Here is a 20,225-nt window from a genome sequence, read left to right on the forward strand (position 1 = left end):
CAACATCCACAACAGCACATGGAAGTCTGTTCCAGCAATCAATTACCTGCTGGCTAAAAGCAAATATTCACACATCGTTCTACAACTGTCTTTCCTCAATTTGATTCTATGCCCCCTCGGGTTTTTAATCTGAGTAAGAGGAATATTCAAATCAGCATTGAGCCATTCAAGACCTTGTACACCTCAATCAGCTCAGCTTGCAGGTGCCTAGTCTCCAGATGCTGCAACTTATAGAATTTAAGTCTCTCCTGGTAAGAGAACCCCTTTGTTCCTCTTACCAATCATGTTGCCCTTATCTGTATTCATTCTAGCAACTCTACAATCTTTCTACAATGAGGCCTCCAGACCTGTACACACCACTCAAGGTGGAACCTGACCAATGCCTTATATAAAAGTATAATCACCTCCTTGTCTCTGCTAGAAAAATTCCTATATATCATTGACAAAACTCCAAGCAATGCAGATTGACTGCTCTGGCAACCTGTCTGCACTGCTCGGAGAACTTCACATCCGGCTACACAATTACCCCCAGGTAATTGTGTAGCCGGATGTGAAGGATTTATCATTCTCCCCCGCCCTGAGTGTAGTACCACACAGTTGGTACATTTCTCTTGGATTACTGCTACCCATATACAGTACTTTGCATTTGTCAATGTTAAACTTCAGTTGCCACTTCTCAGCCCATCCGCCTAACTTTTCTAGATCCTGTTGCACTAGCATACTGCCTTTCTGTCATTAACAACCCTGCCAACCTTGGTATCATCTGCAAACGTGAACATTAAGCCTGATATACCTTTAGTGATATCATTAATAAATAAAAAAAACAACAATGGGCCCAACACCAACCCCGGGGGACTCCACTAATAACATTATTCCACGTAGACCGGTGTCCATTTATTACCACTCTCTGCTGTCTCCCTCTCAACCATCCCTTTATCCATTGCAGCAACTTACCTTTATGCCATACCGCTCCAATTGGTACAGCAGTCTTCCATGTGCAACAGTATCAAAAGCTTTCCTGAAATCCAAGTATATGATATCAAATCTATTTTTTTGCATCCAGTTCCTTTGTAACCACATCGTAATATCCAATATAATTGGTCAGACAAGACTTCCCCTTAACAAATCCATGCTGTGTCTGAACTATTACTGCTGTCTTGTCTAGGTGATTCTGTATCACCTTTTTAACCAGTGACTCCATTATTTTCCCTGGAACAGAAGTTAAACTAACAGATCTATAATTATTTGTGTCACCCTCTGAACCTACTTTGTGATTTGGGGATACATTTCCACATCTCCAGTTCATGGGGACCTGTCCTGACTCTAAAGATGCTCTCATAATGATGGCTAAGGGGTTTGCTTACTTCCCTTGCTGCCTCCTTCAATATAACTGAATAGATTCCATCTGCCCCAGGTGCTTTTTTTATGTTTAATTTCAACAATTTCTCCTCCGCTTTGCCCTCAGTTATTACAAAATTATTAAGCACCATGTTACAGTTTGATAAACTTCTGGTATTCCCCTCCTTGAATAACTCCTCGCGTGTGAATGTAGATGCAAAATACTCATTCAATTTATCAGCTACTTGAGCAGGATCATCAATAGTCGAACCATCTATGTTAAGTGGACCAATCTGATTCATCCTCTTCCTTCTAGAGTTTACATAAGTAAAGAACTCTTTGCTGTTTTTTTTTTGCATCCTTTGCCAAAGATTTCTCGTAATCTGCTTTCGCCTGCCTAACCTCCTTTGTGACTTGATTATAGACTAGCTTATATCTGGTACAGGCTTCTGTGTCGCTTGATAATTTATATGCATCCCATGCATTTTTCTTCTGTGCCACTAGCCCCATTAATTCATCCAACATCCATTTAGGCCTGAACCTTGAACAGTATTTCTTAGTTGGTATGAAAAGCCTAGTAGTTCCAAGATTAAGTCTCTGAAGGCTTATATGCATCCCATGCATTTTTCTTCTGTGCCACTAGCCCCATTAATTCATCCAACATCCATTTAGGCCTGAACCTTGAACAGTATTTCTTAGTTGGTATGAAAAGCCTAGTAGTTCCAAGATTAAGTCTCTGAAGGCTTCCCATTTAATATTCACCATTGGTAACATCATCAGTTGATCCCACTGTATAGAATTTAAAAACTGTTTGAGACCACTGTAGTCACCTTTACAAAAACCCTTCCCTTTACCCTTGATGGTAATTACATCTTTAAGTACATCCAACATCAGTACGCTGTGATCATCACCTAGTGGTTCCTTTATCTGAAAATTCTTAATGCATGAATAATCACTACTGATAATCAGGTCAAGGGTATTACACACTCTGGTTGCCCCTCTAACATATTGCTGTAGAAAACAATCCTCTAATAAATCCACAAAAAAAAAAAAAAAAATCTTACTAGCGTGTGAGTGACCAACCCACAAGTTCCAGTCAATATCTGGAAAGTTAAAATTCCCCATTACAAGACATTCTGATTTACTGGCATGCTATTTCTCTGCACAATGGTTTGTTGTATACTCATCAGAGTGATTAGGCCTATAACCTACTCCTACTCTTATTTTCCCTTTTGCAGTGTATTTCATACCAAACTGACTCAACATTGCACTGTCCACCCAGGTCAACTGGATGCACTTCATTAGATTTTGTGTTTCTTAATTAACAGCATAACCCCTCTCTCTCTTCCTACCCCCTGTGTATCTTTTCTGTACACATTGTACTCCCTATATTCCAATTCTGCACGGCTTATATCTCTGTGACACCATGTCTCTGATATCCCAACAGTATCTGCCTTTGATCCCGTGATCAGCACTTCAAATTCATCAAATTTATTTACTATACTTCTAGCATTGGTGTACATGCAAGTATACATGCACTTGTTCTTACTCTTAGTTACCTTAACACAGCCCATGTATTTACTTGTTCCATGATGACTACCAACAGCTCTTGAAATCCCCAGCAACTTGCTCTCTAGTCTGCTGCTCATTACAATAGAAGCAGTGTAAGAATCGCTTTCGCCTCTGCCTGTGGCTACTGTTATTCTTTTAGTCTGTGAATCCCCCCCAATCTAGCAGTTTTCTGACCCACCTAACACTGCCTCGATAGCATCAGCAAATATTCTTGCACCCTTTCTATCTGAATGTATCCCATCCTTTTAGAAGTAGTCTCTCCTGTTAGTAAGCACAGAGCACGCCGAAATAAATTTTATCCCATGAGCCTTGCACAATCTCTCGAGGGCCGAATTGACTGACAAGGCTCTCATCATATTTTCCCTCCTATCATGTCTGGGCAGAATTGCAGACACTTTCAAATTTAACCCTAACTCGCAACTTTTTTCCAGCATTGACCTGTACTTGTTAAGTAAATCTACAGATCTCTTACTCTTCAGGTTATTAGTGCCAGCGTGTACAACAATATCAAATAAGAGATATTTAAAGATAATCTTAAGAGATACTTCTCAAGGTTTAGACTTAAATGGATATAAGGTGAAGTTATATGGCTTGTGACAGAGAAGGAAAATGCATGGAAGATTATAAATTATCAGGAGACACAGAAACTTATAATAAGTACAAACTGCTCTGCAATTAAGTCACTAAAGGGGGGGGGGGGGTTAGGGAACTAAGACTGATTATCAGAAGCCTTTACTACATTAAAAAAAAACAAAAGTAACAAAGAATTCTTTGTGCATGTAACACTAGAAGGAAAAGGATAAGCCACATTCCTGCACCAGATATGAATAACATAACTATTGATGATCCTGTTCAGGTTACTGGCAAACTGAATAAATATTTTGCATATAAATTCAATTGTGAAATTTTTGGGGATTGGGATACCAGAAGTATACCTAATTCTAACAGGGAGCTAAATGCTTTTATGATAAGAAGAGGAAAGTGGTGGAGAAATTATTGAAGGTAAAAGAGAATAAGGCACCCGAAGCTGACAGAATCTACCCAATTATATTAAAACAACAAAAGGAGTAACCTTTAGCCATCAATTATGAGAGTATCTGTGGATTCAGAGGAGGTCTCTACAGACTAGAGATATGCAAATAAATCATCCCTAATCACAAAGGGTCTTAAAAGGATAATGTTAGTAATTACAGACCTGTAAGTCTCACACTTCAGAAAAATAAATAAATCAAAGTTTACAGAAGTAACCTGCACTTCTTTAACCCTTCATTTCTTTATTTTCATATTGACAGGAATAGACTTATATAGCAATCACATTATGGCTTTCCTAAGCAAAGATCTTGTCAGATAAATCTGATTAGCTACAGTGATGTAGTAACAAAGGAAATGAATTCAAAAAATAATTTTAACTTTGTATACTTAGATTTCAGTAAAACTTTCAATACTGTTCCACATGACAGACTGCTGTACAAATTGGAGCAACGTGGAATTAGGGGAAAATTACTGCTGTAGATAAAGGGATTATTGAGTTGTGGAAAATAGAGAATGGTTATTAATGGGCACTGTTCTTCTAAGACTAACGTTATTAGTGAAGCCCCTAGGGTTTAGTGCTAGGCACCTTATTGTTATCACTATTTATTAATAATAATGATAAACGCATCTCAAGATTAATGCCTAAGTTCACTGATGATATAAAGGTTAAAAGATTCATTAATGACAGCAATAAAAGCATGCTAATGCAACAACACAGAGAAATTAGGAAGATGGTCTGAGAAGAAAGTGGCTATAGGACTGAGATCAGTCTCTGTGCTGGCCAGTCCAACTATTTGACGCTTCTGTCCTCAAACAGTCTGTCACAATGCAAACAATATGACATGGAACACTGTCTTGATGATAGAGGATTCGGCCCTCCCCAAATTGCTACTACAGCCAAAACAATCAATGGTCCCAGGTCAAACCATGAAAGCCCCAGATCATCACAATGCCTCCACTGTTAGAACAACAGGCCAGCAAGTAGCTTTATCTGGATATTTGCCACACCCAAGCATGACTGCCAGACCATGTACTATGACTCGTCACTCCAAAGCACAGCTTTCCATTGTGTGTGTGTGTGTGTGTGTGTGTGTGTGTGTGTGTGTGTGTGTGTGTGTGTGTGTGTGTGTGTGCTATGATAATATTGACCTGGATCCCAAACAGATGATTTTCTGCAGGGCTCTCCTGTCACATTCCATCAGCTTCAGAAGTTTTCTGGATCATTTTATTACTGATTCAGCATCAGTCCACTTCAATTTGCTAATAAATTCACTAATCGTTGACTTAGGAATCGTCCGTGCCACTTAAATATTACATACAGACTGACTTCTTATGTGGCATCCTATTATCATTCTATACTGGAAATCTGTTAATGCCATCAATTATGGAATCTTGCATTCACGATCATACTACTGTTTTCTCAAAGGTACCACATAGTCAGACAAGTATTTATAGTTTTCTGATCTGTGGTGCTGGGGTAGAATGTGACCAACTATCAATGGAGAGGGATCCAGATATTAATGGTAGGGCAGTGTAGAATAAAATATGGAGTACTAACCTTTCCCAGAATGTGGGTGTTTTTTTTTTTTTTTAGGAGAATTAGCAACTAAGGCCATATTGCTCCGGGGATATGCGGTGGTCATTCCCTGACCTTTCCGCATCATCCGTATTTGGTGGCCCTGTAGTATATATGTATTTATTTTTCAAGTATGTTTCAAATAATGTCTTATTTATGAATTATCTTGAAATCTTCTAAAAAAATTCAGAAGGAGGTCACCTGTTGTCTGATTTGGCTTATAAAAGCCAAAATTCTCTAATTCAGACCTTGAAGTTGACAAAAATGAATAAAATGATACACAAATAGATGCAGAAGACAGTATTTTATGAAAAAAAGAATTAACAACAATTTTTTTTTACAATTTTTTGGGGTAGAATGTGACCAACTATCAATGGAGAGGGGATCCAGATATTAATGGTAGAGAATGGTCCAGATATTAATGGTATTGTCAAAAATCAAATCTGAATTTTTTAAAATTTAGATCTGATTTTTGACAATAAATATGTGAAGCTTTTACATGTGCAAAGTGTTCAATTTTAGGAATTTTAAAAATTTCTGAACAAGTTTACTTCTTAAGAACTAGCCACCCACAGAACACTCAGTACTCAGGACACAAACATTTCCAGAGAACTCACTTCTGAAAGGGTTAACACAATGCATACCATGTTACTTTAATCCTAAAAATATTCATATTCTGTATCAACATGAAATACCAACCTGAGGTATTGTCAGTCTTCCGGTAACATCTCCAACTTGGACTTCTACCAACCATGCATATTCTAGTGTTTCACTATCTAATGGACGTTCCTCATTTGAAAACATGGCATGTCCTCGAACCTGAGATTATTAACACACACACATTAATTGATACATCATACAGAAAACTGACTGTATAAAATGAATACCATTTCTCTTGCTATTTCAACAAATAATTTTTATTACCACAGAACATAAGAAAAAAAAAATGATAATAAAAACTGAAAAAATAAAAGAAATAAAAAATAAAAATTGATAATACAGAGAAAGGCAAAACTGAGACCAATCAAAAATGGCACGTGCGCGCGCGCACACACACACACACCAGATGCATACAAAAACTATACTGATATGTTGCCTGGTACAGGAATGCAAAGTGGCAGTTGAATGCAGTTTGGTTTTAATAGGAAATGCTTTAACAGTGGATATGTGAAAATTGTGGGTTGTGTCCCCCTCCTATGAATGGGAAAATGAATGTACAAATGCTTCTTTTTGTTAAATCACTGACAAATATTTAAAAATAGTTATCTAAAATATAATACTGTGTTCTTTGAAAGGCATAGCAATGCAGTATTAACTAATACTTAAGAAAAACTCTGCACTCTGTTAGTTGCAGAACTTAATCTAGAAGATCAGTCTACATTAACATAGAGATTTCCAAAGTGGGGAGGGAGAGAGAGAGAGAGAGAGAGAGAGAGAGAGAGAGAGAGAGAGAGAGAGAGACACCAGAGGTGGACTGGCCATAAAATTAACAAGGAAACCCTGGTGGGCCGGAGGCCAGTGTAATTTTGGCCATGAACACTAGCATGAGGCCGCTAAAAGTTTTCCCTGATAAAACGTTTTGACCCAGTCTGCCTCTGTGAGTGAGTGAATTAGTTACATTAAAGTAGAAATTTCCAAAGTGTAGGTGTTTCTTGAGAGAGAGAGAGAGAGAGAGAGAGAGAGAGAGAGAGAGAGAGAGAGAGAGAGGTTTAGCATTATTAAGGTGATACTGGTTGCCATGGGGAAATGGGAATTTTTTGGAAAGTTATATAATAAAATTGAATTAGTTACAATATGGCACTTATAATGTCAGCTACTGATTGTTTAAAGGTTAATTTACACTAAAGACAAGCAAATACCACCAAAGACTATAAAAATTTATTTTAACAGTTTTATTGTCTTTTTCAAACTCTCTGCGAATGACAAGATATCACTTCAGGTCTACAGATATTATAAATTTCAAAAAACTCCTACCAGAACCTCTTGCACCAATTTAGTAACTGTAAACTAAAATAACAGTTTTAGATTCATAACAGGTCTTAGAGCTATGTATATATTGTATAGAGTATAATACACTATGCTTTCTTGGTGTATTATAGTCTGAAAAACTTGTACCCACCGGCTAGCAACCTATTGTATATTTCTTATAATCGTTTTATTTATTCTTTAGTTGCTCTACATTCACTACATTCCATCTCACCTTAATTATTTTTTTTTATCATTATATATATACATCACCTCACTTAAGTTCAGACATAATGACTTGCAAATTCAGTTCAGGGTCCTACTATAGGAATGGGCTTGAGATCCCAGGCTTACCCAAGCTTTATCTTACATCAGACTTTAAACTATCCTGTACTCTTTGTTCTTATTTCTCCAAAATTATTAGGAAAATCAGAGGATGGAGGAGAAACTAATTCTATACATTCTACTATATCTCCGCCTTCCTGGAGTTCATACTGTCACTCCTACTCCATTAGCCATTTATCTCACCTTGCTATCACCAAGTTTCATATTGCAGGAACTTAATATAAAACTAATTGCTAATTACCTGCATTTCAACACATTTTTTACACACGTCCAACACATAGGAGTTGTCGCTTTTCAATTCTCACTAGAGGGCCATACATTATACAAACTCCATTTCCTTTTTGACTACAGTAAAATCTACATGTGGTTCTTTTGCTTGGACATGGTAAATCTGCTTTATTCTTGCTTTAGTTTATAACTTTATATCCTTCGTTCTCTGTTGGGTCAACGATAATCAATGTGTTCATTATATAATTTTGAAATTTCTTAATTTTTATTATATTTTATATAATTCAAAATTCTATTATTTGTTCTATAACCTCAAAATTGATTTTGTTTTAGTGCATATTGATAATTACAGAAACAGAGAACTCCTTATCGTTATTTTTTCCCTTTCAATTTGGGTGGTTGACCCAGAAGAAGTCACCCAGATTGTAGGTATATATATATATATATATATATACCACACACACACACACGCACGCACACGCACAGGCGCCTCCGTAGCCAGGTGGGAAGGAGCAGCAGTGCGTAACACACGCTTCTTGATTAGACCGGGGTTTGATCCCATCACCACCAAATACGGAGGATACGAAAAGGTCAGGGAATGACCACCGCATATTCCCAGAGCAATATGGCCTTAGTTGCTAATGCTCCTAAAACCCAAATAACAAACAAACACATATACACAGAGACAAGTTTTTTATCGTTGTTTTTTTTTATATTATCCTGTGTATATATGTTACATACTTCACTTATATAACTAAATGCAACAAGGCATAATACGTTAAGAGTAAGATTTTAATATCTATATAATATCAGTGTAGATACACCATAGATAACTCTTAAGAAACTACAATAGTAATGTGGGAGGCAACATTTGCTGTGTATCTCATATTGCTCTCTTCCTTCACAATGAGTTGCCATGGTATTGCACTACCTCGAATAAGTAACGCTTCACTAATAAGAAGACTATTGTTACTTATTCTCAGTGAGTACCACCACCCAGACAGCACCATTTCAAAACTATTGGCCTATCATCGGTGGGTGGGCAGGTACCTTGGTATTGCAGACATGACAACCCAGTTGTGAAAATAATCACACAATATGAGAGATGCCAAAAGGTTTATATGATATGATATATGACCTGCCCACCCACCGATGATAGGCCAATAGCTTTGAAACGGTGCCGTCTGGGTGGTGGTACTCACTGAGAATAAGTAACAATAGTCTTCTCTATTGGTGAAGCGTTACTTATTTAAGGTAGTGCAATACCATGGCACCTCATTGTGAAGGAAGAGCATAATATGAGATACAGAGCAAATGATGCCTCCCACACTACCATCATAGTTTCTTAAAAGTTATCTATGGTGTATCTACACCGATATTATATAGATATTAAAATCTTACTCTTAACGTGTTATGCCTTGTTGCATTTAGGTATTTTAAATATTATCATATAAACCATTTGGCATCTCTCATATTGTGTGATAATGAAATATAGTCAGCATATGGAAAGAAGCATGATCAAGTAAACATGGCATTAATATCAAAGAGAATAAAAGAGCAAAAAAGAGACACTTTGCAGTATTCCTGTAACAATGGGATAAACATTCATTTTTTCAGCAGAAAAGCAGTATTTGTTAAAAGGAAAAATATGCATTAACTTAAACATAGGCCCCTTAGATATAATAAATACCTTTTCAATAAATGCAACAATGGTATCAATTTAACTGAATCAAATGTTGCAGCTGATATATTTATGAATACTGAAAGTACATTATCTGAACCAGACACATGATAAATATTAGCTACCAACTGATTGAAACACAATATTGCAGACCTATTCTTATAACTATTGCGATTCAAAATAATTAACTAATAAAATTTGCTTTAAATAATGAAATAGCAAACACTTTCCAAGAGGAATTTCAGCAAAGCAAAGCAAATGGAAATTGGGCTAAAACTGCTTTCCAGTAAATCAAAACACCAGATTTCCAGTATGGAAATCTGGTGTTTTGATTTACCAGATTTCCATACTGGAAATCTAGTTAATCAAAACACCCTCTTATCTATAATCAAAAAGCCCACAGCCTTAATACAATAACTAGACATGCAATCTGTCTGATAGCAGAAACATTGGGAAGACGCTTAGTACACTTTAGCTGATCCAAATAAACAATGACAGAACTGAGGGGCAGATAAAAAAAAATGACCAACAAATTGAAACCTTACAATAAAGTCAACCAAAATCCTTAGAAAAATTCAACTTTGGATTAGACAGAAATTTAGTTAACTAAAAGACTCATTAACTGAATGGTCTTTCTTTTTTCTTTTTCATGGACAAAATTTGTAGGAGCCAACAAAAATAGCTATCATAAACTGACTCAGAAAGTTGGTTGGTTAGTATTGGATTTTTACTGAAGCATTAGTAGCAATGGCTATTATGTGCCAAACTCAGAAGGATAATTTAACACGTTCTGCCAAAATTGCTAATTTCAAAATGTGCTTGAATGCTGAATATTACACCAAAGCTGCAACTACTTTGAAATACAGCAAAGTTGCAACATTGAACACATAGCACTAAATCAGAGCCATCCAGCAAACATTTTTTATTGGACATATTTTGTGGTTATGGACATTTCAGAATATACAAATAAAAGCCAATCCTTAATTATTATCTCTCTCTCTCTCTCTCTCTCTCTCTCTCTCTCTCTCTCTCTCTCTCTCTCTCTCTCTCTCTCTCTCTCTCTCTCTCTCTCTCTCTCTCTCTCTCCATTAAAAATGTTTTCCTCCTAGCGATATTTATTCAAGCCAATGGGAGAAGAGGGTGGAGAAATTACATCACTTATTCAAGCCATAACTGCCTCCATAACATTCACCAACCTCATGCACGTGGTTCTCTGTCTAATAATGACCACACCCGGCATCATTTGATGTTCCATTGTAATGTCAGCTGATGAAGGGATCCAATATAGTTCATATATTTATAAATAATTTAGTATTTTCTAAATATTTTAAAACATTTTTATTGTTTGTAAATATTTTAGTCCTGCTCTTTTGGATGCAACAATATTGTTCTTACGTTACATAGATCATTTCCTGATTAGATATCGAAAAGAAGTTAGTTTAACTTCGGTTCTGGGTAAATTAATGGAGTCACTGGTTAAAGATGCATTTCAGGATCATCTAGACAAGACTGCAGCAATAATTCAGACACATCATGGGTTTATTCGGGGAAAGTCTTGTCTGACAAATTTGATTGGATATTATGATGTGGTTACAAAGGAACTGGATGCAAAAAATAATTTTGATATCATATACTTGGATTTCAGGAAAGTTTTTGACACTGTTGCACATGGAAGACTACTGTACAAATTGGAGCAGAATGGTATTAAGGGTAAGTTGCTACAATGGATAAAAGGATGGTTGAGTGGGAGAAGACAGAGGGTGTAATCAACGGGCACTACTCTTCGTGAACTAATGTTATTAGTGGAGTCCCACAGAGTTCGGTGATGAGTCCACTGTTGTTTTGTATATTTACTAATATACTGATGAATGTATATCAGGCTTAGTGTTGAAGTTCACAGATGATACAAAGGTTGGCAGGGTTTTCAATGACAGTAATGGCAGTGTGCTACTGCAACAGGATCTAGAAAATTTGGGAAGATGGGCTGAGAAGTGGCAACTGAAGTTTAACATTGACAAATGCAAAGTACTGCATATGGGAAGTAGTAACGCGAGAGGAACGTAACAATTGTGTGGTACTACACTTAGGATGGTAGAAAATGAAAAACACCTGGGAGTAATTATGCAGTCAAATATGAAGTTTCCTGAGCAATGCAGACAGGCTGCCAGAGCAGGTCATGGGGTTTTGTCAATGATATACAGGAATTTTGCGAGCAGGGAAAACGAGGTGATTGTCCCTCTGTATAAGGCAATGGTCAGGCCACGCCTTGAGTACTGTGTACAGGTCTGGAGGCCTCATTTTAGGAAGGATGTAGATTTGCTTGAGCATGTAGACAGAAGGACAACAAGTTTGGTGAGGGGAATGAAGGGATCCTCTTACCAAGAGGGGCTTAAGTTCTGCAAATTGCAGCAGCTGGGGACTAGGCACCTGCAAGATGATCTGATTGAGATGTATAGGGTTGAATGGGTTGAGCATGCTGAATTCTAATGGGATTCTTCCACTTGTTCAGATTACAAACCTAAAGGGGAATAAATTCAAATTGAGGAAAGACAGCTGTAGAACAGATGTGTGAAAATTTGCCTTTAGCCAGCGGGTGGTTAATTGCTGGAACAAACTTCCATCTGTCATTGTGGAAGTTGATAGGTTAAATAAATTTAAGGAGGAACTGGACAAACATTTAGAAGGAATGGTTGTGTGAATTTTTTTTTTTTTTTTTTGGCTGATGCTACATAAGCTCATATGCTTGCTTTCTTGCATCACATGCCACAATTACTATTACTAGTGTGTTTCGACAAGTGAGCCTGGAATGCATGACATTTTATTTGCAAATTATATGTACTAACATAGTAATTAACATAATGTCACAACCTATATTGGCAATCATCGATTCCAAGAGAAAATGACACCGTCATGAGTCTTCACAAAAATATAGAGAGAAACATACTGAAAGGTTACGAACTAATCATAGAATAAGTTCAATGATGGAGTAAGTGGAAAATCAATGCTACAAGAAGCAGATAGCTAATATGTCGAAAAACAGGCCAAAACTCAGCGAACATTAAACAGCTCAACGTAACATAAGATCTTCACAAGATCCTTATAACGAAGAAACCAACAAAGTATCATACTGCGATTTAGGTGATATGGTAGACGAATGTCAACATTGCTGTGGATTATCTTTTCACGGCAAACTCGGAAGAGCCACACATTTGTGTTGACAGAGTGGGAAGGTGTGTTTGCCAATAGCAGCCTTCCCAGATGCTTTAAAGACTGTTGTTTGACAACAGAAAAAGGGAGACACTTCCGAGAAAACGTTCAAGTCTACAACAATCTTTACACCTTTGCTTCTTTTAATGGCAAAAATACGGACTTTCAAGGTGGCAGTGGCCCTTATACGAGAAGGTGCCAGGGTGAAAGGAACGAAGAGTTTAATGTCCATTAGAGACATTCCACAATTCGGCCAAATATACATTTATGAAGACGGAGAAACAGTGATGGAACAAGCTAAAAGAGTGAAAAGGACTGAGGTAGAACCCATTGATGTAGACTCGAACGTTTTCTCGTTCAAGTCTACATCAATGGGGGCTGGCGAGCGAAGCGAACAGGACGTGGAGCCCCCTAGTTGTTATTATTATTATTAGTAGTAGTATTTTTTTTTTTTTATCCTTTTTTCTGGAAAGTGATGGCAATGCACTGACTGTTGTATCATTCCAGACATGAAGTCTCTCCTGTCCATGTCAAAGGAACAATGAAATGTTGTGATCCAAAATGCCACACCCAGTAAAATTCAATGGCAGGTGGCCACTGTATGTGGAAAGAAATTTTGTTATACTAGATAATGAATTAGTGGTGTAAGGAATCAAAAACAGACAAACAGCCAATGTGTGGAAAGATCCAGCCAACCAAGAACTTGAAGCAACATCACTGGCATGATGTTGCCACTGAAAACAACAAACAAATGACAATCAAGTACATTTCAGATTTTTAATTTAGAACCATTCAAAACAGCATACTGAACTCCTGCATTACAGAAAAGTTGCAGCAAAGTGGATAGCAAAAAAAAAAACTCACTGAGCAGCTTGGCTATGTGTACTGCATTCAGCAGTACTATCAGCATAATGAGAATGAATTTTTTGCTTTGCATGTTGGGAGACGAACAAGAAGTCCACCATTATATGCCATCCTGTAAGTTCTGTTCTGCTTGAAACCATCAATGTAATACAAGAGACTTCCAAACTTCTTTGTTATCCAAAATATGCTGTCTTTTGGATAATGAAGGCATTGTTCCATCAGATTTCATGCCGGTAGGCTGCATTACTACTGAATTACATGAAGATGTGCTGCATCATTTGCATGCTGCCATCTAAAAAAAATCTATATTTGCTAAATTCTGGAGGGCTCCTGTTTCAAGGCAATGCCTGGCACCACACACAGCTGCATCAGTTCAACAAAAACTCAAATAACTGGGGTGGGAGTGGAAGGTCCTTTTGCAACCCCATTAGTACTGACCTTGCTATCAATGACTTCCCTTTCTGGCCTCTTGAAGGACTTTTCTGACCAACATTTCACAAGCAATGACAATGTGAAATAAGCTGCCAGCAGCTTTGTAGACAGTCAGTCACATTTTACAGCAGAGGCATTAAGAAACTATTGAATGACGGGATATACGAGGGGTATTCAAAGTTATAGTTATATTTCAATGATTCATGATGTTCCTACTTATCTCAACTAGAATCATACTAATTTTAATCCCACTATGTTTTTAGGTTGTGCTACTGTAACAGAAAGAAGGAACACACCTGTATCAAATTATGGATTTGCTGATATTCGAGCATCATTGTCATCAAGTTTCTCACCAAAGAAGGAAATGGGATAAAGGCCATTCATAAAAGAATGGTGGCTGTGTATGGCAACAGTGCACCTTCAAAGTACTGGGTGAAATTCTGGTCAAAACGATTCAAGTAGGGCAGAGTCCACTGAAGATGATCCACATCCAAAGAGGCCACATCCAATGTGCCAAGCTGTGAATTTTGAATAATGAAGACATTGTTCCATCAGATTTCATGCCTGTAGGCTGCATTTAAACGTCTGTCATTCAGCACAAGGAAACCCTTGTGCTGAACGAAAGACGTTTAAAGATGTCCCAAATCTCTAGGGAATATGACATATTTGAGGGATCAGTTATAACCATCCTCCATGAATATTTGGAGATGACCAAGGTCAGTGCAAGGCAGTTCCCCAGGTTTCTGACTCTTGTGCAGAAGCAATTCAGAGTTGTGAGGAGAATTTAGAGCTTTATGGAAGGGATCCTGAAACTTTCATCTCCAGAATTGTTACGGGTGATAAAACATGGGTTCATCACTAGGATCCTGAGACCAAGCAAGAATCAATGTAATGGAAGCACAAGGGTTCTCCCCACCCAACAAACAAAAAATTTTGGACACAACCTTCATCTGGCAAGATTATGGCCACCATTTTTTTTTTTTTTTTTTTTTTTGGGATGCTGAGAGAATTTTGTACATTCACTACTTGGAACACAAGCAGACAGTCACTGGGAGAGTCATATGCAGTGGCATGTTATACCTTCATGGGACTCAAAACAAAATGGAATATGGGGACCCCATTTAAAGAAAAAATTAATAAAGAACATTTTCAATTTCATTTTAATGTGACAACAAAACAAACAAATTATATGACATAAGAATTAAATATAAAATTTCATCAAAATCGGAAAAACCATTTTTGAAAAAAAAAAAAAAAAAACAATTTTAAAAATAATCTTCAAGTAAAGTTCATTGACCATGGCAGGTAGAAAGTTCAATTTCCAATAAAAATTAAAAAATATTAGCAAAAAAAACAGCAATGACTTTTTGAAACAGTGATTTTGGATCCCCCTCTGATCAGAGCCTTAGGCAGATGTCTTTTTTTGCCTATGGATAATGTGCTACTGGTCATATGCATCCCTGCTGTACAACCTAAGGGATGTCATAAAGGAAAAATGCCATGGAAAACTTTTCAGAGGTGTGCTGCTTCTTCAGGACAATGCACCAGTGCACAGGTCACATGCTGGTGCTGCGAGAGACTGTGACTTTACACAACTTACCCATCCAGCTAACATTCCAGATCTGGCCCCAGTGACTACTTCCTGTTTCGACACCTCAAGAAAAACATACGTGGTCATTGCTTTGCTGATGATAATGAACTGAAGTCTGATGTTTCTGTGTTCTTTGATGGACAGGACAAAGAATTTTACTGGGCTGGTATTTCCTCACTGCCACAAAATGGAACAAGTGTATTGAAGTTCAGGGAAGTCACACTGAAAAACAAAACTAGATTTTTGCCTCTATCTCATTTCATTTATAACTAGGTAGATAAGTTATTGAAAGCCCCTCGTATATCTCAATAAGTTTGGAGTTTACAAATGCATCTTTCATTTGTAAAGTGGACTCCCACTTTACAATATTAATCCATTCCAGAGACACATAGTATCGTAAAAATATCATAATGTGAACCCAATAACACATAGTATTTTGATAATTCGTTCCAAGACCACGGGAGCTAAAAATTTTGCTATATAACTAAACTATTTATCTCTCTAAAAGGTGATTTTTATAATGGAAATTGTATATGTTGATTAAAAAATTGATTAAAACTAATATATTTATTAAAGCACAACACAAAAAAATCACTTCAACTAAAGGATGCAAAAAATAAAACACGCAGCCAACATGTTTGCAAAAAGCTGCTACTGACAGAGGAAGGACCACGTGGTCCAGTTGGAAACAATTAAGCCCACTGTAAAGTAAAATAAGTAAGAGCTGGTAACATGATCACTGGTTAGTAGAATCAGCTGCTTTATAGAACAAATTTCAAAAAACCAATTCAAATCATTAAAATGCACTACACTTTCACTGTTATCATATGTTCGGTTATAAGAATCAATTTTGAACACCTTTGTGATGTTTTTCTGAAGTACATTTCTGGAGGTCACTACCATAAAACAATAAAAACAATTTGCAATTCCCAGTTTATTGTGCATCCCTGTTAGTGCAATCTAATTATAAATGGGTAGTAATCTCAATCTTATTGCATTTGCAGTAATATTGATAGCTGGAATTTTTTAGGTTTTTACATTATTACGTTGAAATGTGTTTCCCCTTCCATGAAATCTTCAATCGTATAAAAAAAAACAAATTTTCAGTCATTTCTTCCTTCCTATTTTTTAAGAAAACTTCATGAACTTGTTACTCCGCATCTCACTTGCATGTATGATGTTAGTTGCAATTTGTGCATGATGTATTCTTTGTTATTGATTGCTCATCTTTTTTACTGTTTTAAATTTTACAACTTTTGTCAGTGAACAGAAATATCAGTTAGTTAGTATGTACATATTACAGAATTAATTAAGCTATGTACGTAAGCTTAAATTTATTTTTATTTTATTAACCCATGGAAAATATTCTTCCGATTTTCAATTATCATTTAATTCTGTTAATTGGTAAGGTAATAAGTGTAAATTTGTGCTTATATCTTTACTTTTATAGGCTGTGGATAATATTCCTCCTATTTTTGTTCATTAGAATTGCCATAAAATTAAATTCTATTTAATTAAATTCTATTTAAATTAAATTCTATTTAATAAATTCTATTATAAAAATTAAATTCTATTTAAATTAAATTCTATTAAAATTTAATTCTATTGCCATAGAATTAAAATTCAATTCATAAACAAGATCAAAATGACCGGCATTTACTACAAATCGCATAGTGAACGGGCTTTTATTATGGAGAGTACATCATAAAACGATTTGATCGTACAGTGAACCAATTTGATCATACAGTGAACCAATTTGATCATAGAGTGAACCAATCATAAAGCAGGGGTCCACTGTATATTCTAAAATGTTTATCAACATAAAATATGTCAAATAAAAAATGTTGGCAAAGGCTTTGCTTTGACCTTGCATTTCAGACAAATCAAAGTAACCATGCTGTAACTGCAGTTATACTACAGTCACAACATGGATCTGTTCAGGAGAAATCTTGTCTGATAAATCTGATTGGATACTGTGATGCAGTAACCAAGGAACTGAAAGCAAAAAATAATTTTGATATCAGAAAAGCTTTTGACACTGTTGCACAGAAAAATACTGCTGTACAAACTGGAGCAGTGCGGCATTACAGGAAAGTTACTGCTATGGATAAAGGGATGGTTGAGTGGAAGAAAACAGAGAATGGTTATCAGTGGCAACTGCCCTTATGTTTTAGTGGAATGTTTTAGTCTAATGTTTTAGTGGAATTCCCCAGGGTTCAGTGCTGGGCCCACTGTTGCTTTCTATATTTATAAATGATACTGATGAAGATACATCAGCATAATATCAAAGTTTTCAGATGATACACAAAGGTTGACATGGTGGTTAATGATGGTAATCAGGGTAAGCTGCTACAACAAGATCTAAAAAAATTAGGCAGATGGGATGATAAATGGCAATTGAAGTTTAACATAGACAAAAGTATGGTACTTTTTTTTTTTTTTTTTTTTTATGAAAACCCCAAACACAAAAGGTATCAAAACCTATAGTACTTAGTACCGTGCATGGGTTGAAGGAGAAGTATGGGGAGAGGGGGATGCTGGAAATTTTGCTCTAGAGACTAAACAAGGGTTTCACCACTTCAAGCCTCCAATAAGCAAAGTGGTGGTATTTCACCGGTTGATGAAAGTCATCTACCACCTGAACTGTATGTGGGTAGCAGTAATCCTAGATTAACATACTAAACTCAGGGGTAGTGAAAAACGAAAACACCTGGAGTAATTGTGCAGTCAAATATGAAGTCTCTGAGTAGTGCAGACAGGCTGCAATGACAGCTCATGGGGTTTTGTTAATGATATACAGGAATTTTGCTAGCAGGAATAATGAAATGATTATCCGATTGTATAAGACAATGGTAATGACATGCCACATCTTCAGTACTGCTAGAGGCCTGGAGGCCGAATTTTAGGAATGATGTAGATCTGCTGGAATGGGTGCAGAGAAGGACAACAAGACTGGTGAGGGGAATAAAAGGGTGCTCTTGCCAAAAAAAGGCTTCAGTTCTACAAATTGCAACATCTGGAGACTAGGCACCTGTGAGGTGATCTGATTGAGATCTTTAAAGCTTTGAATGGATTGAGTAAGCTCAATGCTGATGGCATTCTTCCTCTTGCTCAGACTACACACAAGGGAGCATAAATTCAAATTGAGGAAGGATGGTTGATAGATATGTGGAAGTTTGCCTTCACCAGTGGGTAGTTAATTGTCAGAACAAACTCCCATCCATTGTTGTGTATGTCAGTAGTTTGAGTAAATTCAAGGAAGGATTATACAAACTGTTGGAGGGGATAGACAGGTGATGTGGGAGGTTTTTTATTTTATTTTATGTTTTTATTTTATTTTTTTATTTTTTTTTTGTTTTTTGGCTGATCTGATGCTGTATAAGCTTGTTTCTTTCATTCCATTTTTTTTTTTTTTTTTTTTAAATAAACAAAAAAAAAAAGCTATGTTCACTACAAAATTCATATTCTAAGGGTGATAATGAATGAAAAAAATATGAATTTTGGCAAAAAAAATTTCAGGAATACAGTACTAATGGACAAAACAATAGTAACCATTGATGTTAACCACTTGAAATTTGTCCTAATCATGTCACAGTACAGCTTACTAATTATTAGCCCCATTCCATAGCTTAATTCTCTGTACACAATGATAATCCACAATAAAATGCATGCATCTGAAAGGTGGTGTGTACTAACCAGATAGGAGTAGTTCTGTTTCTAAGGTGATTTGGAAGGCCACTAAAATTAAGAATCTAAAGGAACGTTGGAAAACAAACACTGAAATCACTAAAAATTGTTGGTATACAAAACTAGAAGAAGCTTACATTGGAAGAGTAGGTAAATTTGGAAGAAAATGTATGCCAACTCCAACAGCAGATAATCATCTTTGCTATACCTGCACTCAAGAGAGATTTCCTTATTCTGAAAGTCTTGCCAAACAGTGGCAAAAAAAAAACAACAAAAAAAAACAATATAAACAAACCAATGAAATATAAACAATTAGTAGAACTGTAAACAGAAAAATAGAGGAATCTGAAACCATGTCATCCAATTGTGAAGTGAGAAGCCATTCTCACTAAACAACAGCAGCAAGCAATGTTATGTGGGCTACATAGCACCAGGATGTAAAGAACAGAATAGTGGCAGAAAGTTTTGTTTAGAGATGAAACAAAATTCGAATGGCTTCAATTAATGTCATAATATACAAAGATGTCCTTTCATCTCAAATGAGTCCCCCAGAGACAGCTGTTCAACACTGGAGAATTCATTTTTCAAGATGACTCTGCCATCAAGCAAAGAGTATTAAGAACTTTCTGTTGTTCAAAAATGCTAAAATATTATCTTGGCCAGGTAATTCAACAGATTAAAATATCTGATGATGCAGTTAAAAAGGA

The 20,225-nt window shown here is 36.4% G+C and overlaps 1 protein-coding gene across 1 annotated transcript in view; it reads right to left on the minus strand.

The window, feature by feature from the left end:
• Window positions 1-20,225, minus strand: part of tweek (transmembrane protein KIAA1109 homolog tweek) — an 806,203-nt gene that overhangs the window by 623,624 nt on the left and 162,354 nt on the right. The window contains 1 exon segment of the mRNA XM_090388226.1: window positions 6,218-6,337. Within this exon segment, the coding sequence (XP_090244352.1) occupies window positions 6,218-6,337 (120 nt within the window).

This window comes from Mastigoproctus giganteus, chromosome 2 (genome assembly GCF_048544385.1).
Source record: "Mastigoproctus giganteus isolate SK-2022 chromosome 2, ASM4854438v1, whole genome shotgun sequence".
Taxonomy (NCBI): Eukaryota; Metazoa; Arthropoda; class Arachnida; order Uropygi; family Thelyphonidae; genus Mastigoproctus; species Mastigoproctus giganteus.